At 38.3% G+C, this 25416-nt stretch overlaps 3 protein-coding genes across 4 annotated transcripts; 2 read left to right on the forward strand and 1 right to left on the reverse strand.

Annotated features, from left to right (window-relative positions):
• Nucleotides 1-947: 947 nt before the first annotated feature.
• LOC141644245 (uncharacterized) lies at nucleotides 948-5550 on the reverse strand. The gene is made up of 3 exons (XM_074453713.1): nucleotides 5175-5550; nucleotides 3590-3757; nucleotides 948-1527 (listed from the first exon to the last, which is right to left on the reverse strand). Exons 1-3 carry the CDS (start codon nucleotides 5437-5439, stop codon nucleotides 1298-1300), a joined length of 663 nt encoding a protein of 220 aa, XP_074309814.1. The 5' UTR covers nucleotides 5440-5550; the 3' UTR covers nucleotides 948-1297.
• A 4598-nt stretch (nucleotides 5551-10148) lies between these two features.
• On the forward strand, nucleotides 10149-11174 carry LOC141641926 (uncharacterized). Its single transcript, XM_074450567.1, has one exon. It carries the CDS (start codon nucleotides 10149-10151, stop codon nucleotides 11172-11174), a length of 1026 nt encoding a protein of 341 aa, XP_074306668.1.
• Nucleotides 11175-15269: 4095 nt separating this feature from the next.
• LOC141644246 (cyclin-D1-1-like) lies at nucleotides 15270-22048 on the forward strand. 2 transcript variants are annotated; one of them, XM_074453714.1, is made up of 6 exons: nucleotides 15270-15800; nucleotides 17078-17164; nucleotides 19916-20017; nucleotides 20108-20309; nucleotides 20598-20728; nucleotides 20829-22048. In XM_074453714.1, the coding sequence occupies exons 1-6, from the start codon at nucleotides 15534-15536 to the stop codon at nucleotides 21048-21050; spliced, it is 1011 nt and encodes a 336-aa protein (XP_074309815.1). In that variant the 5' UTR covers nucleotides 15270-15533; the 3' UTR covers nucleotides 21051-22048. The 2 variants fall into 2 exon arrangements, with proteins under 2 accessions (XP_074309815.1, XP_074309816.1); XM_074453715.1 differs by having other exon boundaries at nucleotides 15327-15800; nucleotides 19919-20017.
• The last annotated feature ends 3368 nt before the right edge of the window (nucleotides 22049-25416 follow it).

The raw sequence follows: 25416 nt of genomic DNA on the forward strand, positions 1-25416 counted from the left end.
AGTGTTTGGTAATTGGCAGATTACGATTAGTAGATTGTTAGTTTTCTTTGTAAAATGGAGAAAAATTTCTATTTTACATGATATCTAACCAATATCTTTGGGGTAAAGAAGATATTGTAAAAACAAAGATATTGACCCCAAATATGCTGTTTCAATATGCTATTTACCAAACACTAAAATTAGCATATTGATTGGTCAAATATGCTAAAAGCCTTGAATATGCTAAAATTTGGTCAATATGCTGTTTACCAAACAACGCCGTAAACTGTTCAAGTCAAACAAATTTAACAATAAAAAACTCAATTGTCCGCAAAACTGTGGGAACGCCATCGGGTACATAGACAAGTGAGTAGTAAAGCTTTTATCTCTTAAAAAAGTGGATAGAGTTTTGAACCATGATTCTTGTGAATGAAAAACAAAATTTGAGAGAAGTCTAGACATTAAGTTGACTTTAGTAACCCAGAAGGAGATTATTTAACTATCGGTAAGGGGTATTCTTGATCCGCACAAAAAAAAACGTATTTGCTAATTGCAACGGGATACTTAGAAAAACAAAGATTGAATTTCCAGTTATATAATCTTCAAAATGATGATGTTTGTCTAGAATTAGAAAGCTTAGGTATGGTATTAGTTTATATTTTCTGCAACAGAGCTTCGAACTCCACAATTGAAATTGCTGCAAGCCTGCAACGGCGTCAGTCTAACACACTGAAGGTCTCCGCCCTCCGGTTTGAGTCAAGGTGACGCCAGGTAACGCCGTTGATTTTAACTTATTTCGAACTGTGTTGTTTTTCCTGGTTGTAATTATAAATTGAACCACCATGTCTGAGTAATAACATCAGATAGCCAATCTCTGCTATCTTTTTTTTCCCTTTACTCGAGACTTGTCTAATTTCCGCTGGGTACATTTTACAAAAAAAAACTTGAATACAAATTCCGACTTATGCTTGACAAAAAATTAAGCATAGCAACCAAAGATATTCAGTATAATCACTAAAACGCCCAAGAAACATATCCATGGCTGCTATGAGCCTAAGAGCATTCCATACAGGCAGTAATGATAAGCCCAGAAAGTCTCAGTTAACTAGAAGGACGGGCCACGGAGCATCAAAATACAACGTTCAAATTCGAAGTACATCAATTAGAAAAACTTGAATACTTCTCCAACTTATCGAAAGCTTTGGCTCGTGTTAACAAAAGAACTCGCCATTATAAGTGATTTTCATGTTGACATTCCTTTACAATTTATACAAGTCTAGATACTTCAGGAAGGGAGGAAGGGGCAAAACAGAACAAATTATATATCTGACTGATGGCGCTGACGCTCCAATAACTCTTCCCTGTCAATAAATCGCTCAAGCATTTCCGGCTCATGTAAAACAAGGCATTCTTTCTTCTTACCAAACCAGTTATAGCGTCGTTTAGCAATGTAGTCATAAACAACATCCCTCATTGGAGTGGGAATCACCATCAGAGAGCTCAATGCTGAATAGGGCAATGGCAAGTACGAAGCCACTTTTAATGCAGCTGCAAAAATCCACTTGAGACATTAAGAAACTCGTTTGACAGTGCATGGACGACCAAAGAGTATCGCATGTATGAATATAATCACTAAATTGACTACACATTATAACTACGTCGAAGATATAGATTTAACAAAGACCACAAAGAATGGTTAGTTTAGTACGACCAAAGAGTATCGCATGCGCTCCATAGATGTACATGTTCCCCTGCAGCCTTTCCATTACCTCATATTTTGATGGAGGAATTCGGAGGGAACATGAAGGGAAAGCAAATGAACAGGAAAGGAAAAATGGATCAATTGCTTTCTCACCCCTCCTACTGTAGTAACAAAACAAACCCCTACTTCAAATTAACGGCTCATACATGACCATCTACCAGATTCCTCCAAAGAGAATGTTAGAAGACCCGAGAGACTGACATTATGGTTTTTTTTTCCGATTTACAGCAACTAATATTCCAAATTTCCAACTATATAACCAAAGACGCTTCTGCAGTTTTACGAATTATTTCACAACCCTCAAACAAATTAACCGACACGACTACACAACCAATGAACAAGGAGCAAGACACTCAAAACCAGCACAAATGCTGAAATAAATGACTAGAACGATCCGTTTTTCTTAACGTCATATTTTGATGGAGGAATTTGGAAGGAACATGAAGGGAAAGCAAATGAACAGGAAAGGAAAAATGGATCACTCCCTTTCTCGGCCCTCCTACTGTAGTAACAAAACAAACCACTAATTTCAAATCAACGGCTCATAGAAGAACATCTACCAAATTCCTCCAAGAAGAATGTTAGAAGACTGAAAGACCCAGATAATTATCTGAGATACCCACATTATGTTTGTTTTTTTCCCGATTTACAGCATAGTATTCCAACTATATAATCAAAGACACTTCTGCAGCTTTGCAAATTGTCTCACAACCCGCAAACAGATTAATCGACACAACTACAAGACCAAGGAGCAAGACACTCAAGCAGCACAAATGCTGAAATGTATGATTAGAATTATCCATTTTCAGGACACATTAAAATCATCACAGCAGCACATAATTCATAACATAACCACCACCCAGGGGCGGATCCAGGAATTCAAATTCAAACTACCTAGGGCTAGATTTTAAATTTTTTATGGGATAATAGAAAAATAATTCAGATTTGAAATATAAAGTAAAATATGAGGCATGGTAAACTGATAATTTCTAAATGTTTTTAACGGATATTCACGGTCACTTTCGTAATCTTTGAGCAAAAAAAGCTCTTAAGCACACGTCATTAATTTTTAGTGATATTGTACTATTTATGTTGAATGGAACTAATTTATAATTCTTCTAAAAAAATTCATTTAAATTGATGCACACTCATACTCCAATTTGAAAATAATGTAAACATTTATCAAAATCATACGAAGAAAATTTTAAAAAACATATATAAATTAGGCGCCTATAAATTATTGTAATGATGGAAGACGTTGGAAGTACAGTACTCCATAAAAAAAATTTCATATATTGATGATGGATGGGGAAGAAAAAACAAGTAATGAAAATAAAAAGATAAATAGCTTCGGCCAATAAAAGAAAGAAATTCCACAAAAAATCTTCACTTCTTATAACAAGTAGGAATAAACAAATTAAAAAAGGCAGATATTTTGTTCGTTCATGGGATTTGAACACGGATTGTCTGTGCAAAAAGTGAGAATCTAACCACCACACCACCTAAATAAGACGGATATTCCAATACAAGATATAGTTCATATTGTTTCCCCCAAAAACTACTCGGGCTTCAGCCCGAGTAGCCTAGCCCTAAATCCGCCCCTGCCACCACCGCACTTCCATATCAAAGATTCAAAGCATATAAGAAGAACGCAGGTAATACATAATTTATGAAGTCGTAATATATAAATTACGAAACTAGTTGCTATGAAAACTGTGCACATAGTAAAAGAGATGGGAAAATGCCAGAAAACAAGTACTCCATGAATAAATATTAACTAGTTCCAGATGTCGATCCAATAGATAAGGCTTAACAGGGAAACAAAAATCCAATAGATAAGTTTCTAACCTGTAGAAGCTTGATGATATTGGCCTAGGCCTTCAACAAATATAAAGCGGCGAAGTACATCCTCCCGATCAACACCACAAAGCTTCATGTAAGGTTCAGCAGTCTCAGACTGAAGGCAACAAAACTTTATCTTTCTATATTTGTCAGCTTTGATAACCCACTTCACACCTGTGGACATAATGGCACGAAATCCATAAGCTTGAGATGTAAGTTACATTTACATCTTCCTAGTATGAACTCCATAGTATATACGTGAAATATGTAAACAAAACAGTTTAAAAAATACTACGCACTGAGCAATCACGTCTTCAATGTCTCAGGGAGTATAACATACAAAACCAGTGCCTAGAAGTTAAGAAAAACCCCTTCATCCAGCTACAAATTTACCATTCATCCATTGTCTTAGAAGACATTTTCCAGTTTCCAATAGTCAATGACTTCTGGATATCACTTCCATTTTATCTCCAACCAGATCATTTTAGCAGTCTTTCATTCAATCGTGTCGTTCCCTATGAATCACATCTTCAAAGGACATCTCCCTAGACATTTCAAAGATTCTACTTGTCTATCTCATCCTATAGTTTATGTATACCTTTCTTGTCTATATCAGTTAATAGTTCACGTTTCCGTGTGAGACATGTTTGTATGGCAGAGACTGGATAATGGGACTTTGTACCCCTGCCAATCTGTGATTACACAAATACTCACTCAAAGGTAAATGAGACTACATGGAGTACTACTTATGGAGTTAAACCCTGACTTTAACTTTAATGGACAAATAATAGGGGACAAATAACCCTGGCATTGGCTCATCGGCTCATCCTGTAAATTTGTTAATAACTTAATCGCAAGAGTAACTGAACTTTCATCCGTCCTCTTTGTTAGGGAAAAATGTTTCAACAAGCATTTGTATCCTGAGCAAGGTTCTGAAGCGCAAAACCAAGGCATACATTTCTAGTGTCCATATATTCCACCCGAATGACCGCCTCAAATACAATAACCTCCAGCCTCCGCATATATAACACTCCCTATATCCCATTAACTAGTGTGTACCTCCTTTATTCTTTGTGAGAGCTACTTTAATCAAAGGTAAACAAACGATTGAGACGGAGGGAGTACTTCATACTTCATACCTAAAACAATGATCTCCAGCTAGTTTACAACTCCTACTAATCCCTAACTATCTTAATTCATTCTGATTTGTTAGACTCTTTCCTTCCGATTCCTTTTTCCTCCAAAACTCATTCAGAGACAAACAATTTCATTCATGAAACCAAAACTTGTAATTCTAGATTTCTAATTCGATTCACAACTTCTAAATCAACAACATCAAGAATTAATTACTATGGTTTATAATCACATTTTCACATCACAATCATATGCTAATAAAATACGAACACAATTAATACTGCAAATTAAAATGCCTAAATTACACCTAGTATATAACTGCATAATTTGACAGTATTCAATCTTTACGTTCTTATTCTTTCGAGCGGAGTATTATAATCAAACGTAAACAATCTGTTAAAGTCGACGAATATTATTCCGAATGATTCAAAGAAAATGACATAAATGGAGAAAGTACCAGAATGACAGAGAGGACAAACACCGTCAAAAACGACGACGCGTGGCTGAAGGAGAGAAGGCAACATAGCAGGTTTCACTGTCCGTACATTCATAACACTAACGTCATCCAAGTCATCATCTCCGACGAAATCAGCGGCGGTGGAGGCGGCGGACGCCGTAGAAGGCGACGATTTTCCGGTGGAAATCGACGAAAACGACGGCGAAGATTTCTTGAAAGTAGTGTGCAGAACATTGCGCATTTTGAGAAGCCGTAGATTGTTCATTTCTTCGTTTTTGATTTTTCCTTTTTTTTGGTTGGGATTTGAGAAGTTTTGTTAATTTGTTTGTGCTACAAGAAGGGAATAATTCTTCGAGCTTCTAATTTTGGTCCGAATAAGGAGCAGAGTAGTAGACTACTAGGCTGGCCTAAATCTTTGTTTTGGGTTTTGAAGAAGAAGCCCAACTAAATTTAATCTCGTGGATTGAGTTGGGATGTTTCAGTTGGGTTGATTTTCGCCTCTTGATTCCCGCTGCATTGAGTCGGGTTGGAGTAGATGTGAGAATATGTTGTGTGTTTTGGAATGACAAAATAGGTAGTATTTATAGGTATATAAGGAAGGATTCTAGAGGCGTATCAAATATGTCTTGTAAATTGTTTTTTGGAAGATCGAACAATTAGCATAGAGAAGGCAACACCCAGTTTAGAAGACTGAGTCATCCGTATGGGAAAACCGCAATAGTCAACATAGAAGACTGAACTATCAGACATGAAAATTGTGCAAAACCCACATAAAATTCCAACACTTCCAACAATCCCAACGATTATACCAATGTGGGATAATAAGAGCTTTTTTTGAAGCAATAATTCCAACAACAGTCAGGTATGAATTGGAGATCGGTAGACTCATGGGTCTGGAAATCTGAAATAGATAATTCATGAAAGTGATTCACCGAAGGTGGTGGATGCAATCAATAATAGTTGCCAAGAAGGGGACCTTGTGGACAGTACACAGTTAGAGTTGGCAATGGGTTGTGTCGTGTCGGCCTATGTCCCGGCCTATCGTGCCCAACCTCCATTTTGGCCCGGCCCAAACATAGTCAGTCGTGTTTTCGGCCGTCCCACTTGTATTGATTTTGGAGGATGAAGGATCATGGATATTGAAGTTAAAAAGGGTTTTGTATGAGTTTGATTGATTGAAAATTAAAAATAAATTAGGACGGGTATTTGGGGATTAAGGTTTTTGGAAAATTGGCGCAAATTCTTGTTAATAGCGGAAGTATCCATCACAAGCATGAGTCAAATATGATAGATGAGACAAAAATAAAATGCCTAGAGATTAACAAGATACTTACCTCATGACTCGTCCATACAAATCGTGAATTGAGATATTATTTGACCCGTTTTAATACAATTATATCCGTTATAAGGTAGAGTAATTGAATTACAATGGAGAAAGGCTTTGTAGATGGGTCCTGCTATATATCGTCGACACTTAATGTAAATTTCCAAGTTTGCCCTCCATAACATAACTCCATTTCCGTCTCACTAAAATGCAATTTCCGTCTCACTAAAACACAAGTCAATTTCCGTCTCACTAAAACACAAGTCAATTACCGTGTCACTAAAATCTTTCAAACAAAAAAAAAAGACGGTTTTTCAAAAAAAAAAAAAAAAAAAAGCGGGATTTGTAATTAACAACATGAACGAGAACGATTATAACAACGATTTCAACAATGAAGCTAGTAACGAGGTGAGTTTACAATTTAGTTTTGTCTAAAATTTATGTTTTATTATCGGTTGATTCCCGAATTAGGATAGATGCCTTGATTGTAGACGGAACTGTTGGACAATGGGTTGGACGAAGAGATTCTCCACCTTACAACAGTTACCATCAACCCGAACACCTAAGATCTGCGCAACATCGTGAAGGAGTATAGACATCTCTCCAAAAGGCATGTGAAAACTGTTGGTGTCGGGTTGCCATCTCTCAACGAATGCAGAAATAAGGGGCATGTTAAAATGCTCGGCCATGAAATCTAATAGGTGAGAAAGACCACTACCGTCATAAATAGTTTGAACGGCCGAAGGTAGTCGCCAACAACTCAACAACCTCGTCTTACCAAACCGGTGGTAACCCGTCAAAACTGGTCGACCGACCTCATTAGGAGTCGGCCATAAGGTGTTGGCAATGTGGCACCCAAAGCTGGGAATCACGTGGGGAAACTGAGGACCACCCGGAACAGGATCGAAAATCAACCAAGAGACATTCTTACCCGACTTCTTCTTCTTCGGAGCCACGAAACTACTAGAACTACCATCCGACATCCGCTGAAAACGCCCCTCCTCATCCCGTCTACGGGGCACCCTACGCACTCGCTCCGCACCCGCCTCCTCCTCACCTATCTCCTCCAACTACTCCGCAGTCCACGACTGGGTACTACCATCTCCAACCTCAGACTCAAACTGGAGCCCATTTCGAGCTCGAACGTGACGGTCTTTTCCTCCACCGGCCATCTATTCAAAAAATAACAAAAACGCATTGATTACTTAAATTAATAAAACAAAAGAAATTATAAAAATAAGTTTAAGTAAATTAAAAAATTAAAATAAAACGAAATATCCCCGAACGGGGTTTATTAGTAATAATTAATTATTTTTTTACGAAAACAAAACGAGGCGGTTTTTTTAAATTTTAAAAATTTTAAAAAATAAAATAAATAAATTTACAACAAATTCGGCACAGACGAGGTTTATTATTAATAATTTATTATTTTATAACGATAACAAAACAAGACGGAAAAATAAGTTTTTTTTTTTTTTTTAAAGAAATAACAATCGAGAAATTCAAAAAAAAAAAGAAAAAAAAAACACGAAAATGGGCTTGGACGAAGAACATTTTCGTCCAGGTCCAGGCCTAGACGAAAATGTTTTTTCGTCCAAGATCCACACTGGACGAAGAACATTTTCGTCTGGGCCTGGATCTGGACGAAAATGTTCTTCGTCCCAGCCCAGGTATGTTTTTTTTTTTTTTTTTTTTTTTTTTTTTTGAATTTCTCGATTGTTTTTTTGCAAAACACGACTAAATCCGATTCAAATCAAGACATCTATCCTAATTCCGTCTACAATAAAGGCATCTATTCTAATTCCGTCACAAATTTACAAACTAAGAAAATACTCAAAAAAAAATAATAACAATCACATACCTTGTTTAATGTTTGAATTTGATGACGGAAATGATGCGGTTGAAACGATTTTTTGTTGTTATGTGAGTCGGTTTTTTTTAAAAAAAATTTGGAAGTGTGAAAGGTTAATTTTTGAAGAATATGAAAAATATAAGGGGGAGACATCTCTCTAAAAACCCAAAAATTCATGTGTGCTCTCTAGGGTTTCCTGGTAGAGATCTCCTAGGGCTTCCCTGTTCTCATCCTCCCACCTCGAGGAGTTCGGTTTTTTCTGCTAGTTTTCGCTTCTTTTTCTCACGAGGTTCGTTTGCTTCTTTATCTTTCTTAGTTCTTGGGTTTTTTTCTCTCTCTTCGATAAACTTGACATGAACAAAGATAAGGGGAAAAAAGTGGTTTGCACAGATGATGATGATGGGGAGGGTTTTGTATGGGATGTGGGGGGTGAACCGTCGGGTTCAAATGTTGCTGAATTTATTCTGGTTGGTAAATTGTGGGCGTCCAAAGCTATAAACACGAAGGCGGCCATTGATTCCATGACAAAGTTTTGGAACCCTAAAGGGTCCATAGTAGGGAATGTGATTGATGCAAAAGAGAAGATCTTCATCTTTAAATTCTCAAATATGAAGGATAAGGAGAGGGTGTTGACGGGGCAACCATGGCACTTTGATAAATTCATATGGAGCTTGAACGAACCGAATGACAGTGGTAAATTAACTGATACGCCACTTCATCTAGTACCTATCTGGGCCAGAATCTATGATCTCCCTATTAAGGGGAGAACGAATGTGCAAAATCTTAGGAGAATGGGTGCGCAGTTGGGTAGCTACATATGTGTAGATGAGGTTTCAGTTCCGGAGATTGAGAGAGCTGTGAGGCTCCGTTTCATTCATGATGTTAGGGTTCCGCTGAAAAGGGCCATTACTATACGTATGCCCAATGGAGTAGCTACACAGTTTAGTGTCAAGTACGAGAGGATGCCGACCTTTTGTTATGGGTGTGGAATAGTGGGGCATGGCGAAAAGGACTGTGAGGAGGGGCCTTATGAAGAGGGGGAATTACAATATGGGGAATGGATGCGTGCTTCGCCTTGGAAAGTTACGAAAACTGAACCAGCTACACCATCGATGGCGGCAAAAGCTCTGAGTAAAGTGTTCGACGAGGAAAGCAGGAGAAAAGCGGATGAAGAGGTGGAGCAGATGATTGCACGCCTGCAGAAGGTGGTTATCCGACCAAAGGAGAAAGTGGGTACAGGAGAGGTGGAGGGCTTGAACACAGAAATGAGTGCTAGGGAGAACAATGGACAGAGCAAGGAGATGAATGTTGAAAAAAGTTATGGGGATGAAGGGACTGAAAAGGGATTAGTGGTTCATGATCAGGGGGAGGAGAGTCAGATGGTGGATGTTGAAGTTCAAATGGGGGATGAGAGGCTGACAGAAGATGGGGAGTGGGAAGATGGGACGGTCTATAAAGGGAGTAGTGGACGATGGACACGACTGGCAAGAGGGGAGGGGGCAAATGAGACAGGGAATTGTTTGGTGCTGGTTCACGCAAAACGTGGTTTTGAGGATGACGGGGAGGGGGACAGTGAGGGTGGAAATGCTAAAAGACTTTGTTACATGGGTGTATGTTCACCTGAGGCGGCGGTTGAGACAGCTCAACCCCGCCGGGCCCAATGAAACTCTTGAGCCTTAACTGCAGGGGGCTGGGCAACCCCGCTGCGGTAGGCGGTCTTAAACACCTTGTCCGGAGGGAGGCCCCGACTTTTATTTTCCTATGTGAGACAAAGCTGAGTGGGGAGGAAATGAGGAAAATGAGAAGTCGTCTGGATGGTTACGAAGGAGTTGAGGTAGATAGTGTTGGTCGGTCAGGAGGTCTTGCTTTGTTATGGAAGGTGGGGGTTAGTTGTGTTCTTAGGTCAGCCACAAATCACTACATTGATGTTTCGGTGAGCCACGAGAGTTTGCATTGGAGGTTGACGGGCTTCTATGGATGGCCGGCCATACAAGATCGATGGTTGTCGTGGCAGCAGCTTAGATTGTTGGGAGAGGAGGGACCGGACCCGTGGATATGTATTGGCGATTTTAACGAAATTTTGTATGCAAATGAGATGCTAGGAGGTGAAAGACAGCAAAGGCAAATGAATAACTTCCGAGATGCAGTCGATGAATGTGGGCTGAGAGATATTCCTTTCGAGGGATACGAGTATACCTTTGATAACGGACAGGTAGGGGACGATAATAGACAATGCAGGCTGGACAGAGCGTTGGTTACGGACCTCTGGCTGGACTTATTCCCCTATTCGAAATTGATACATTTGGATAGGGAGTGGTCAGACCATAGCCCCATTTGTGTGCACTTAGCAAGAACGAGGGAGGAAAATGTGAAGCAGAAGAAGCAATTCCGGTTTGAACAAGTTTGGGTAGGAGAGGAGGGGTGCGAGGATGCGGTTCAGCGAGCGTGGATGGAGGGGAGTGATGATATGATGGCAACGATTCGTCGTTGTGCTATGGAGTTGCAGGAGTGGAAAGGAGTGAGTATTGGGAAAATAGTACGTGACCTAAAAAAGAAGAGGGGTAGGCTGAAAACGCTTAACGAGGGCAGTCGAAGGGTTAGGGATGTAAATGAGCGCAAGAAAATTCTCAAGGAAATTGCAGATTTAATTCGACAGGAGGAAGTCTTTTGGCGGCAACGTTCGAGAGCGCTTTGGTTACGAGACGGAGATAAAAATACCTCTTTTTTCCATCGAAAAGCAACCCAAAGGAAAGAAAGGAATTTTATATCAAAAATTGTGGATGATCAGGGGAGGTCGTACGAAAAAACGCATGACATTCTTTGAACATGCTGCGGTTTTCTTCTCCAATTTGTTCAAGTCATCCAGGCCGAGGAACTTTGAGGGGTTATTGGAAGGAATTGAAGGCCGTGTTACAGCTGATATGAACTTGATATTGACCGAGGAATACCGAAGTGAGGAAGTCTTTGGAAGCCTTGCAACGAATGCACCGTTAAAAGCAGGGGTTAGATGGGATGAATGCTCTGTTTTATCAAACGTATTGGCACATTGTCGGCCCTTCAGTGGTGAGAATGGCACTTAATATACTTAATGGGGCTGATTTTCCGGATGGTTTAAATCATACAAAGATTGTCCTTATTCCCAAGAAAAAGGCGCCGGACAAATTGTCGGAATTTCGGCCAATTAGCTTGTGCAACGTACTGTATAAAATTATATCGAAAGTCCTAGCAAATAGATTGAAAATTTTCTTGGACAGAATAGTATCGGAGAACCAGAGTGCATTTACACCAGGCCGCCTGATAACCGATAATGTGCTCGTTGCCTTTGAGGTCTTTCATCACATGAAGAACAACAGGAGCGGAGGGGGACACATGGCTCTTAAACTCGACATGACGAAAGCGTACGACAGAGTAGAATGGGTGTTCCTTGAGGAAGTGCTTGTGCGAATGGGTTTCGACCATGGATGGGTAAATAGGGTGATGCTTTGTGTGACGACGGTCTCGTATACGATAGGAGTAAATGGGGAGCAGTCGAGATTTATCAAGCCTGAGAGGGGTTTAAGGCAAGGCGACCCTCTATCGCCCTATCTTTTTATCCTTTGTGCGGAGGTACTCTCTAGCCTTCTTCGAAGAGCAGTGGAACAAGGAGCTATTCACGGAGTTAGAATAGCTCCCACGGCACCAATGATCTCGCTTCTGTTCTTTGCCGATGATAGTCTTATTTTTGCAAAAGCAAATGAACGTGAAGCGGCTAAAGTGCGGGACATTCTCCGTCAATATGAACAGGGGTCGGGACAGCTTGTTAATCTCGACAAAACCACGCTCTCGTTTAGCAAGGGTACAAATTGGGATAGGAAGCAGCGGGTTAATGAGGTGCTACGGGTCCGAATTGTGGAGGAACAAGATCGTTACCTCGGACTTCCAACTGTGGTGGGGAGGTCAAAGAAAAATCTCACAAGTATCATTAGAGACAGAATAAGTAAGAAGCTTCAAGGGTGGCGGGGTCTAATGCTCAGCAAGGCGGGGAAGGAGACATTGATAAAGGCGGTTGGCCAAGCAATTCCTTCCTATACCATGAGTGTTTTCAAACTACCGTCAAACTTCTGCAACGAGCTTAGATCCCTTGTCTCGGGTTTCTGGTGGGGTTCAGAAAGAGGGAAACGAAAGATACCTTGGGTCGCTTGGAGGAAGATGTGCCGCCCTAAAGGAGAAGGAGGGCTCGGGTTCCGTGATTTCGAGAAGTTCAATGATGCCCTTCTGGGGAAACAAGCGTGGAGGATAATCACACAACCCGAATGTCTCATGGCTAGGGTACTCAAAGGCAAATACTTCCCGAATACGGACTTCATGAAGGCGGATCTGGGTAATGCACCTAGCTACTCATGGAGAGGGGTGTGGGCAGCTAGAAGGGTGGTACTGCTAGGGGCGAGGAAAAGGATAGGAGATGGGAGGTCAACCCGAGTCTGGTCTGACCCATGGATACCCAACACCCAAACCAGACGGGTCCTAACTCCCCGAGGAAACCATGACATGGATATGAAGGTCGAGGAGCTGTTACACGAGGATGGACTGAGGTGGGACGAGGAGAAGCTGCTATCCATTTTCATACCGTTTGAGTGTGATCGAATTCGACAAATTCGAATCAGTGAATCGAAACCTAATGATGAATGGTGTTGGGAGCTAGAGAAAGATGGCCATTACACTGTTAGGTCGGCTTATCGACGGCTTATTGGAGATGGCAATGTCGAGGAAGGACGATCGAGGCAAGCGAGCACGGTGGATTTGGAACAAAACGGAGCACTCGGTTTGCCCCGAATAAAGGTCTTCTTTTGGCAATTATGTAATGATGCTATTGCCACGAGAGGAAATGTTTCGGCCCGAATGGAATTGACGGATGAGACTTGCCCACGATGTCGTTTTGGTGTGGAGACTTGTCTCCATGCTATGCGAGATTGTGGTGGGGTGGGGGAAATATGGGATGACTTGGGTGTGGAGAGAATGGAGGGTGTCGGGTTTGGGACAATACGGGATTGGGCAGAGGAGATGTTAAGGGGGATGGGAATGAGGGAGTGTACGGAGTTTATGACGATTTCTTTGGGCAACTGGGAGGATAGAAACAAAGCGGTGTTCGAAGGGGAAGGGGAGGCCTTTGCTCGGGTGGTACGAAGAGTGAGGGAGCCGCTGGGAAATGCAAATGTCTGCTGCTTGAGGGTGTAGACAGGGGAGGACAGAAGAAGGAGAGGAGGGAAGAGGGCGTCTGGACTAAACCGAAGCAGGGGAGTGTGAAAGTAAATGTGGATGCGGCGGTATTGGACGGTGTTGGAGTGGGATGGGGATGTGTTGGTAGAGATGACAATGGGAAAGTAAGGTGGTGTGCAGTCACGCAACAACGAGATGGTGAGTGTGGCTATGGCGGAAGCAATGGGCATATGGCATGGAATGCGAGAGGCACTTGAACGAGCGGTGAACATCGAAGTTGAAAAGCGTATGTAAGGTGGTGGTTGAAGCTTTGCGGCGGAAAACAAGGGATAGAAGTGACTTACGGTGGTTTATGATGACATTTACTTATTATGTAATTCTTTTCATAGTGTGTGCTTTTCTTTTACGCGTAGGAAAAACAATATGGTAGCTCATAAACTTGCTCACTTCGGACCGTGGACTGAGGGCCGACGTGCGTGGTCAGAAACGATTCCGTTGGATGTTGTCTGTTTGGCGGATCGGGATTTAGAATCAATATAGTTTTCCCCTCTGGGGTTACTTTCAAAAAAAAAAAAAATATAAGGGGGAGTGTGAGGGAGGGGCAGTTTTGGAAGTTCATTAAAATTGTCGATGATAATTAGTAAATTGTCGACGATCTTTAGTAGGCAGGTTGTAGATATCAAAATTTGGGCCAATGTTCTGTAGAAAAATTGAAAGAAGTTGGGCCAATTATCGGGTTGGTAATCTAGGTTGAATTTTATGATAGAGTGTTAGATGGGCTTGCATTACTTTGGACACAAGACTATGGACTATGGAGTTGTGGACTATTATGTATTTAATCATTAATTGCTTGACTTTGGGGATTTTCATAATGTTAATTAAATGACCTATGTTTATGTGGTGGATGACTCATGTAGTCATGTACTCATGTGGGAAGGAGATCAGATCTTACTCTAAAAGTAGAGGTGCACTAAAACAAAAAGCTTCTTGAAATGGTTTTTTTATATACAAGAATAATTGGAGTAATCTTTACATAACTAAAACACACTAATCTCGAAATCACTTAATTTACCGTAAATATAATGTGTTATAAATAAGAAATTACTATTGAATAATTTGAGGATGTTAAAACAGCTAACCAGAGTAGATAATGTAATGAGTCAGTCAATCTAGATCGCCAATTTACAATTATTTTTTTCTTTCTCGGTTTCTATCTCTAGCAATGGTTAATTAACTAGACACGGTAGTAGACAAACCACTCTTAATAGATGTCGATAACTGAATGATATTCCTTTTGGCTCATGAAGTTAAACCATATCTGACTGTTTTTTTATATCGCATATTTAACTTACATAGATACAATTTTTAATAACTAACTTTAACTGCGACGAAAAATATATTCCGTACTTTTATTTGATTATATAGACTATTTATAAAAAAAATCTCACAACGACCAACCAAATAAGAAGGCATGTAATAAACTAATAAGGGTTTTTCTAACGTGTGCCCAAAGGGCACACATTAATAAACCAAATATAGAAAGATTCATAGGATATTCTCACTAATTATGGTAAAATTAAGTTTATAATTCCATTTATCATGAGAATATGTTGTGAATCTTTCCATATTTGGTTTATTAATGTGTGCCCTATGTTAGAAAAACCCAACTAATAATGGTAGTAATAATCAACGAGTATACACAAAGTTATCTTCTTGTACTGTTGTACAGTATACACTGTATCAACAAAATAAGCAGGCGTTTTGTTGGAAAAAAAAGGCCATAATAATTCGGATAATTCAATATATAAACACACGAGAATAAGCAACAACATTCACACCTTCACTCCCCCAATCCTCATCCTCTTCATTCCTCAACTACCCTTCAAAATATCCCACCCCTTTCTCAACTCTTATTGCTTGAGAGACCGTCTCACATTTAAATTAAATTAAATTATTCCGTAGTTGTTTAGGTCGGGTTAAATTAAACATGTCGATAACTTTTCCCGACTATTTTCCCGACCTCTTATGCTCCGAGGAATCTACTGACGTTTTTACCCCTGGAGATTCGATTTCCGTTGATACGTCTTCTGAATTTGAATCTCCGTCGAATCTACTTGACGATGATGAATTGTCTATTGCGGCGTTCATGGATGATGAACGCAGCTCTTCCGTTTCCGCCTCTGCCTCCGCCTCAGCTGCGTCTGTTGTTCTTGACTCTTCTTCTCGTTCTCAGTATGTTGCGTGGATTCTTAAGGTACAATTAAAATGAATTGAAAGAGTTAGTCTCGCTTAAGACCGTCTTTTATTAAAAACATAAATGAACCACATGACATTAGACTTCAGACTTAGAGGGTCTTAAACGAGATTTTATTAAATTGTAAGTACAAATTCTAAGATAAGACATCGTAAACACTCATCTATTACTATCAATCAAATGATCGTCTCACTTTAAAAAGTCTTAATCTTAATTATCGAATTGCAATTAGTTACTGTAATTTTTATTACTGAATTTGCGGTAATTTCGTTGTTAATTGACCGTTATGTTTAACTTGATGTTGTACTTGACGAAAGTGAATTTGTTTTAATCGAATAATAAATAATTGTGAACGTGTTAACGTGTTTGTCACCAGGAAAGTGGCGGCGCGCCTTTGTGCACCTTTTACTTTTCGTTATTTCTCATTTTTCTTTTTAGTAAAAGTAAATAACTATTCCCACCGTCTCAATTACTCATTTTATTTTACTTCGTAGTCACTTTTGCGGAAAAACCGATAATTGGGACCAAAAATATCTTTATCATTGTTCGTAGTGTGAATTTCAAAGATGTCGCCTAATTCGCCTGTTTTGAGTATTGCCCCAAAGAATGTGATACTCGTATCTTTTTAGTGGACGGACTATTCTTGATTTAGTCAACTCTAACTATATGCAATAGCTTGTAAATCACATATTCAGATCAATTACGGAGTATTTTTTTACCCGGCTGATTGACAACTTTTCTAAGATGTACCGAATAAATCTATGGCTGACGTTTATAGCTCGGACTCATAAAATATTCATGTTTTACCTACTCGAGTCAACCCGTTCAAATAAATTGATAATACTCCGTATTAGTAAGGGTAGCGGTAATAGTTCTTCCCCACCTATAGCCTTACCGCCACTACTAACTACCAATCTCGGCTCTTTTTCCTCATTTTAAGCAACCAATAGCAGACCTCCATCCATCTAACTCAATTGTTTCCGAAAAATTATAGGTTGGTGATAACAGAACTACAGGAAACGAAACGAGGATTTAACAACTAACTCATTTGCTGGTAGCTAACAGAGTAACAGTCTCTTTATTACTATTAGCTCAACTGGTTAGGCGGCCGCGCTTCTTTTTACTATGCAGTTTTCGACACAATTTTTTTAGCGGGTTGTAAGGTGTAACTATTGAAAAGATTTGATAAGCGAAATGAAATGTATACAATGGGATGGGGCGAGTATTATCTTGTTTATATTATTAATTAAATTTTTACTCAAAATCAATGTGTACAGGTTCGAGCATTCTATGGTTTTGAGCCGGTGACAGCGTATCTCGCTGTTAACTACTTGGATCGCTTTTTAAGTTCACACCATCTACCGGTTAGTTATACTCAATTCATTATATGATGTACTGATATTTGTTGTTTCATACAGTGATTCAATCTGCCTTACTATTCGATATGATTTTGCATAAAGAATAAATTACGCTCACTGATTCCGTGGTGAATCATTTTCCCTTCCCATACCCTTTTCACTATTTTCCCTTTATCTCATTGCACTCTGTGGCGAGCCATTATTCAATGACGATTTATATCAGCCGACCCCAAACCATTTTTGTCTCATTGCACTCTGAGAGTCTGAGGTGAGCCAATTATTTAATGACGGTTCTAAGAGACGGTTTATATCAGTCGACCCCAAATTATTTTTGTTTTGAATTAAGTGTGATATTCTTGTATTTAGATATGGGAAAATTGAACCGACCCATTGACCCATCCATACCCGGCCTAAGGACCTGAGCTTGGCCTGAACTCGGAGTGACCCGACCTTATATGACCCCACCTGAATGTTTATTGTTGCAAACTGACCACCTTTCCCTAGATAACTTGATAATATAAGACCCGAACATGTCCCATTCCAACTCAATCGAACCTGAATGCTTGCGAACCCGAGCTGACCCAACCCGACCTGGTTGATCCGTTTGCCATGTCTAGTTGTATTAGATCTTGAATAAGGTTTAATGACGATTAGAAGACATCAATACTACCCATGACCGCCATTAATTTATTGTCAAGATCCGTCTCCCGAATAATCGATGATTACAACATATGATGGGTATTAATGAAACTTCTGAAAAAAGGAACATAACAAATCTCATAATTGAACACAGGACACAACCCTGTTTAGTGTATAGTCTACTCTTCCTGAAATAAATTACGCTCCTCCTGCTGTATGATCTGTCAAACATATTTATGTCTTCTGCAATGAATTGTAGTGGATGTCCCGGGTATTCATCATCTACTACACCAAATAAAAAGGCTAACTTCTCACCTACCCTTTATAATATTTCAGCTTCTTTTGGCCTACATTGTCAATTCAATAATGACATTCTGGACTATGTACAATCTACTAATAACATATCCTAACCTCTATTATGATTGTGATTAGATATGTTTACAAATGTCGATACGTGTTCTTTCTGAAACAAGCATGATTATTAAAAACCATCATTTATGGTTGGTGATGACATATACTCTATAAATTTGTCTTATATTTTTGTTAAATTGTTTTTTCTTTATATTGTCCGTTGGTCTTGATGCGTGGATAATATACATACATGCTCATTTTCAGCCATTATGTCTGTGGTTTACAAGCTATCGCGTATTGTATAGTATGAGATGGAGACCTCTATGTCTTTTCTGTTCTTCTACCATTGGATTCTGTCTCTCCTATTGAAAGATAAACTGATATGGTATAAAACTTTGAATAATCAACGTTGCCAGCTGCCATAGGCCTAGTTGAGACTCTTGGGGATCGAATTTGAGTTCCGTACCATTTGATCTAAGTGCGAGTTAAAACATTTTCGTTATGTGAGCATTAGAACTCCGACACTTCACATAGCTGCTGTGTCACGTGTCCAACACGACACTTCACACTTTACTTTAGACCACATAAAAATAGTTGTATCCGACATTCCAACGCATATCAGACACGACACTGTGTCGGAGAGTCGGAATAACACAGATTCTTACCTAATCTCATTCTAAGAATCTATCTAAGTCACATTTACTGATACTGAAAACTGAGTGCCAGTGTGTGTGGGGTCCCTAATTCAGTAGAAAAACATGGCTTGTGATGTAAATGTTTATACGCTCCAATCTGATCAAATGATTTATCTAGTTGACAGATGCTATGGTAGACCATCATTCATTCACTACAAGTATTAATAGTGTATATTCCCTACCTTATGTAGTACTATGTGTAGCCTAACTGTACCCTTGTAGCATAAATGTGTACTTTTGACTAGGATTAAAAAAAAACAGTACACAAATTCTTACTTGTGACTTCTCACAACCGTTTTAGATATTGTGGAAAAGGAGAGGGGTTCGTGAGAGGTCACAAGTACGAATAGCTGTAAAAAGTATATTTTGGTAGTGAGTCTCTTGTAAGACTGTCTCTAAATGTAAAACGGGCCCCAAAAAATTTCTCTGACACTCATGCTCATTACTAACCGAGTAACCGGGCATGTGGGTCGTTGTAGATCTGTTTCACATTTACATCCGTCTTACATAAGAATGTGTAGATTTACATCTGAAATTTATAAATGGTTTTCCTTAAAATAAGATACTTTGCATCTAAAAAGTTGAAAGCTTCTTCTCCAAGTGAACTATTAGTGTGTATTAGCCAAACTTTAATCATCGAAAAGCCGAAACACGTACCTTTTAATATTAAGCTAATCAAGAGATCTGTATTCATTATATAGTAGGGGGGTAACTTATAAGGTAAGTGTACATTATTGACATTAATGGTGGCATGGGTTACTTACTTTCCTGCTAATTAGTGGATGGTAGGTGAGTCACTGACTTAGGTGATGGATTTCCAAGCTGTTCAAGTATGTTTTTAGAAATTGTCTTTGTCCTGAGATAACTTTAAGTTGGAAGATGAAGCGACTTTCAGAAAAGACGTAATGTCACACTTTTACTAGTTATCGTTAGATCATTTACCAGGAAATTTACAGCGAAACATCTTTTTACGAGTTATCTAAGAGTATAATTTCTCGTTAAGAATTTAGTCGTTTTAATTATTGGATTAAGCACTCGAATGACGATAATGCTTGCTTTTTGCTGTATCTAGCAGCAAACAGGTGGATGGCCATTACAACTTTTATCAGTCACTTGCTTGTCACTAGCTGCCAAGATGGAGGAACCTCTTGTTCCTTCCTTACTGGATCTTCAGGTCACCATCACAGTACAACTCACCTTTTCTTATTATTTGTCACCTATGTAACTTTTAGATCTAATTTTTCAGTAATAAAATTGTTAATAGATTGAAGGTACGAAATTTATATTTGAGCCAAAGACGATCCAAAGAATGGAACTTCTTGTTCTCAGCGTTCTGGATTGGAGATTACGTCTGGTTACGCCCTTCACCTTCATTAGTTTCTTCTCGTGCAAACTAGATGCGTCTGGAACTCATGCAGGACTCTTAATGTCACGGTCCACAGACATTATTCTCACTTGTATCCAAGGTAACTACTTGGATTAGCTTACCTCAAGTTAGTTGTAAAATGATATAGCTAGCGTCACCTGTTTGTATTGAGTTTCAGTACCATTCTTTCACGTGCACTATAAAATCTCTCCTATTTATGGGGCATATATAGTGGCTTACGTAATACTCCGTATATGTGAAAAATAGGAATGAAAATCGGGACCATATGGTGGCATCCTATGTATCACTATCTGTTTGTATATTGCTAAGAATATGACATGTTGAATTGATTAAGAACGTCGTTTAATTTGTCTCATGGGTGTGGCAGAGGGCAGCATTGTGGAGTATAGGCCATCAAACATTGCTGCAGCTGCCATACTTTGTGCATCAAGTGAATTGCCAAGTTTGTCATTTGCGACTCCTGAACATGCTGAATCATGGTGTGACGGTCTGTGCAAAGTAAGCACATAATTAACTGCAATCACCTCGTCTGTGTCGAATTTATTACTCTGTATATATGTAATACTGTAAAAATATGATAAAATCGTATTTTGTATAGGACAAGATCAAAGAATGCTACAAATTAATGCACCAGTCTGTGGCGGGTCAAAGCGAAAGGAAGTCTATCAAAGTTAGACCACAGTTCAGAGTTACTGCACAAATCAACAGAGTAAGGTCCTACGATGACTCACAATCATCATCGTCTTCCACTTCCTCACCGTCCTCTTATTATAAGAGGAGGAAATTAAACCAGTTTATGTGGGTGGATGATGACTTTTGATCATGGAAGTTCTGGTTGGAAATAAATGACAGGTTCGTATCTAGATTCTAGAATCCTCGTTTTTGTTTCGTAGGGAGGGTTTTTAGATGATTGATCGTCTTATAGGAGGATATTTATATTTTTCCTTCTCCTCCTTATAATTTCTGCATTACTGCCATTCATCAAAGGGAAATGGCAATTGCAGATTCCCATGGGTGTTGGGACTTAATTATAGTACATAGTATACTTAAATTATGCTTCGAGTTGGTGGGCAGATCAGAGGCGGAATTTGACAAAAGGTCTAAGAAGTGCCCGAACTTGAACTTGAACCTTCAAGTTATAATAATGATAGGACGGGAATCCTTCTAAGACCCGCCTCTGGTTATTATTGTCAAAAAAAAAAAAAAAAAAAAAAAAAAAAAAAGCGGAAAATGGGTGATGAAAAAAAAATGAAATATTTCGTATTGAATGGGATATGGTTGCATTGATTGTTGGGTGCAAGGAGATTTTTCATGGAGAAAAACAAGTCACATTCTCGGTGTCTGTCTCCGTCTTGCTATCCCGGTTGCCATCATTGCATTCAGGGCCTCTGAATTCATCATGGAAGATAAAGGACAAGTTTCAAAGCAATGGTGATAGCTTTTAGCCAATAATTTTGATTATTACTACACTAATAAAGTTTAATTTGCTTGTTTTAGACTTTTGAGTTTATATATGCGTTGCGCATACTTTTGGGGTCATGTTGCGCGCGTGTGTATGATGTGTTTTTTTGGCGGGAAATTTTTTTCCTATAGCGATTTTTTTTCTTCTGTTCGTAATTTTTATAGATTGTGTGACGGTCACACATGTAATTCTTTTAATTAATTTTTTTGAAAGTAATTTTAACTTATACTCGGTTTTATTGTAAAGAGTGGCCCCCCGAAAGGTCCTATATGGGAGGGACCTTTCTTTTGCTATGTTTGTATTTTGGAATCATCAATGTGACCTATATATAAAGTATATCTTTCGTTTTCTGTTGAGATCTCGTTTTATCTCTGAAGAACTTGCAAGGCATGTGATATAGATAGTGATATTCCAATGAAAACTTTTGTAACTTGGCATATTGTTTCAGGTAGCTTTAATTTGTACAAGTAATCTTTTTTTTTTTGGGTTATTTCACGAGAATAATCCAACCTATGCCTCTTCTTTTTATATTAATCCAACCTATATTTTAACCCATATTAATCTGACCTATACACTATGGTAATACGAAATTATTCCTTAAGAAAAATAACCGAAACAATATGGTAATACGAAATTAGTATACGTAATTAATAGTGAACACAAATTGTTTATGCTATGGCGACCAACTCAAAGAAAATATATAAACTATCACTTTCATGAAGATTTGGATATGAAATTATACTCTCTTTTTGCAGATGTCAGCTATCTGATTAGCTGGTCAAGTAATGAAGGTTAATACTCGTGACTTGAATTTAACTCCGTCAGCATCATATTCACCTTTGTGACTTCCTTCACACACACACAAAATTCATCCCCTCTTTAAGTTTTCCGATCAACCTAAATTCTCTTAACCAATTGAGTCGACCTAAATTCTCCATGCTCGAAGCTTAACTTTCGCATTATTATGGTTAGACCCTTTGTCCATGAGAAACAACACAAAATCTCATTATAGATGGCACATATCCGTCTATAACTAAAGACGGGTCAAATACAATACCACATTCCTAATAGGACAAGCAACAAGTGGGGTGGTGGGGGTCAAAAATGTCACAACTTTCAACCTATTTCACCCGTTTTTAGCTATAAACGGATATATTCGTCTATAGTAAGACTAGCTGGAGCAACAATAAGTGATAGAGATTATCCTGGATAATAATGTCGACCCATGCAACATTATGGTACTCCAATTTACCTCAAATCTCCAAGACAACTTGTGCTTCCTTAATATGACTAGTTCTTGCATTTTTAATTACAAGAATGCAATAACTAACAAACATACACGTGAATGTAACATCAGTTACAGAATTACAGCCCATACATGAGGGTAGTAGGCCTGGTTATCTATCACATATATATCCAGCACAGTAATATTCTATATGCCTCATGATGTGTGTGAATGGTTGGCTCGGTGGTGGAGTTAGGGGGCTAGCAGGGACGTTCATCCTTGCTGACGGACGGAAATTTTAAAGATTTTAGTTAAGATTTTCCAAAAAATTTCGAGGTTTCCTTAGAATATTACCCTTTTATTCCGTTAAAAATTTTCGCTAGGACGGTGGGATGAATTTCTGACTCCGCCACTGGTTGACTTGATCAGAGAATTAATATCGGCAATAATGTCTAGTTCCACAAATCTCTTTACCGACACGGAAAAAAAAACATATATTTGAGCAATAATTCGAGCTCATTTGCAAGTGTAGCTTGCGGTTTTAGTGTTAAAGTGTCAGACACGTCTATTTAGTCAAAAACAACGTCTTTTGTAACTTCTTTTAAACAAAAAAATACTCACCTTTAGTGGCTCTAGATTATTAGTTATCACTATGAATTTCTTTTGTCTATGTTATGTAGCACTTTACATGACACATTTATGTCTTTTAATTACTTAACTAATGGATTATCAACGTATAATTGCATAAAGATTCCATGAAAGGACTTGAGCTTCATCTCAATTATTATAATGCCAAAAAACTTCTACTTTATTTAATTTGGAGCTAACTTTTATAAGATTACTCCCTACATTTTTGGGATGCCCTTAATCTTATCCATCTTTAATTTATTTAATACTCCTACTCCGTATAATTTATTTCTTTTTATTAAGAATTTGGTCGTCCAAACTCCAAAGTCAACAAGTATGAGGAATCCCATGCATGAATATGTATAAGATTTTCTTCAATTCATACGTAATTTTATCATTTTATCTCGTAGTTCATACTTGATACTTCTCACGTCTCGATTATGGGTTTTTCTAACATGTGTCCTTAGGGCACATGTTAATAAGTTAATTAAAGAAACTTTGCTGAGAATAAATTATGAAAAATAAATGTACAAACTCACATTTACCATAATCAGTGAAATATTCTCAACATATTTTCTATAATTAACTTATTAACAAGGGCACATGTTAGAAAATCCGCTCAATTATTAATACAAAAGATAAACAAATGACTGAAAATCTGAAATGTGTCAAATTTAAGAAATATTTCAAATTTTAGGCCATCAAAATAAAATAGTTAGCAACCTCGGAGGATCAACTCCCTCCATCCCTGTCAATAGTTATCTATTTCCATTTTGGGGTGTATCAGTAAATAATTATCTATTTCCATTTTGGTAAATTTTTGTGAGCCATTTTCCATGTGCATATGAGGTTGAGTGATTTGTGTAGTCCAAATTCACTCATACTTGTTTCCTTAATTTTTGTAACAAAAATAAAAGATAACTATTGATCGAGACGGAGGGAGTAATTAACTACGCGAAACCTCATGATACCAAAAAACTCTCTCTCGATATGATTCATTTTATGCGTCAACGTCTTCATTAACGTAAATAAATGAATGAAACAGATGAAGTAATAAAGGATGGAGTCTTTAGCTAGTGGGAGTAGAATATATTCTTTAAACCTATATATGATATGATATTGCTTTTCTTTATGAGAAAATTTCAGCTTTATAAGTTGGCCATTACAAAGATGGGAATTGTGGGAACATCACGATAATAAAAATACAACTCCTAAAGCTACATTTCATGGTTGCAATAAAAAAACATAGACGTTCGTGGGTTTTTGTTTTATAGAAAAGCTTAATTTATAGCCCCCATCTTACCAAATTAAAGTGTTCAAAAGTTGGAATAATCTTTTTTTCTTGGAAACCATCAATTAACAGACTATATCATCAGTTGTATAGTGTAGAAATCGAGCTCTACATTAAGATTTTCGAGTTTTGTTTTAAAGAATCCGAGCTATATTATAAAGTTTCTGAACTCACACACTTAAACATAAAAAAAAATAAACTTAAAAAAAACTCAGAAAAGTTACACATATGCTCAGATAGATATATAGTGGTTGTACAATACTTATTATACAACTTAAGGTATAATAGTATTTGTGGGAAACCATAGCATAGCTAGGAGAGGGCTAGCAGGGACGTCTGTTCTGTTGAATAATAAAATCTTCATAATTTTTAGTGAAAAACTTTCTAAACTTTTAATTAAATTTCCGATTTTTTTTCGAATGTATTTTATGAAATTAGTCGTTCGTCCCCTAAAACTTTTCGTTCCCCTAAGTTCAAATCCTGGCTCCGCCACTGCGTCCACCACTCCGTGATGTATCAATTAAAGTGTTGGAAGGCAAGACAGTAAACACAATACGGTCGTTTCAAAGGAATTTTGTGTC

This window comes from Silene latifolia, chromosome 2 (genome assembly GCF_048544455.1).
Source record: "Silene latifolia isolate original U9 population chromosome 2, ASM4854445v1, whole genome shotgun sequence".
Taxonomy (NCBI): domain Eukaryota; kingdom Viridiplantae; phylum Streptophyta; class Magnoliopsida; order Caryophyllales; family Caryophyllaceae; genus Silene; species Silene latifolia.

Coding starts and splice junctions, on each gene's coding strand:
- LOC141644245 (XM_074453713.1), bottom strand. CDS start 5,439: ATGAACAATCTACGGCTTCTCAAAATGCGCAATGTTCTGCACACTACT. Junction 3,758..5,174: donor TTGTCCTCTCTGTCATTCTG/GTACTTTCTCCA, acceptor TTATGTCCACAG/GTGTGAAGTGGGTTATCAAA. Junction 1,528..3,589: donor ATATCATCAAGCTTCTACAG/GTTAGAAACTTA, acceptor GGATTTTTGCAG/CTGCATTAAAAGTGGCTTCG.
- LOC141644246 (XM_074453714.1), top strand. CDS start 15,534: ATGTCGATAACTTTTCCCGACTATTTTCCCGACCTCTTATGCTCCGAG. Junction 15,801..17,077: donor ATGTTGCGTGGATTCTTAAG/GTACAATTAAAA, acceptor CAATGTGTACAG/GTTCGAGCATTCTATGGTTT. Junction 17,165..19,915: donor TAAGTTCACACCATCTACCG/GTTAGTTATACT, acceptor TGCTGTATCTAG/CAGCAAACAGGTGGATGGCC.
- LOC141641926 (XM_074450567.1), top strand. CDS start 10,149: ATGAGAAGTCGTCTGGATGGTTACGAAGGAGTTGAGGTAGATAGTGTT.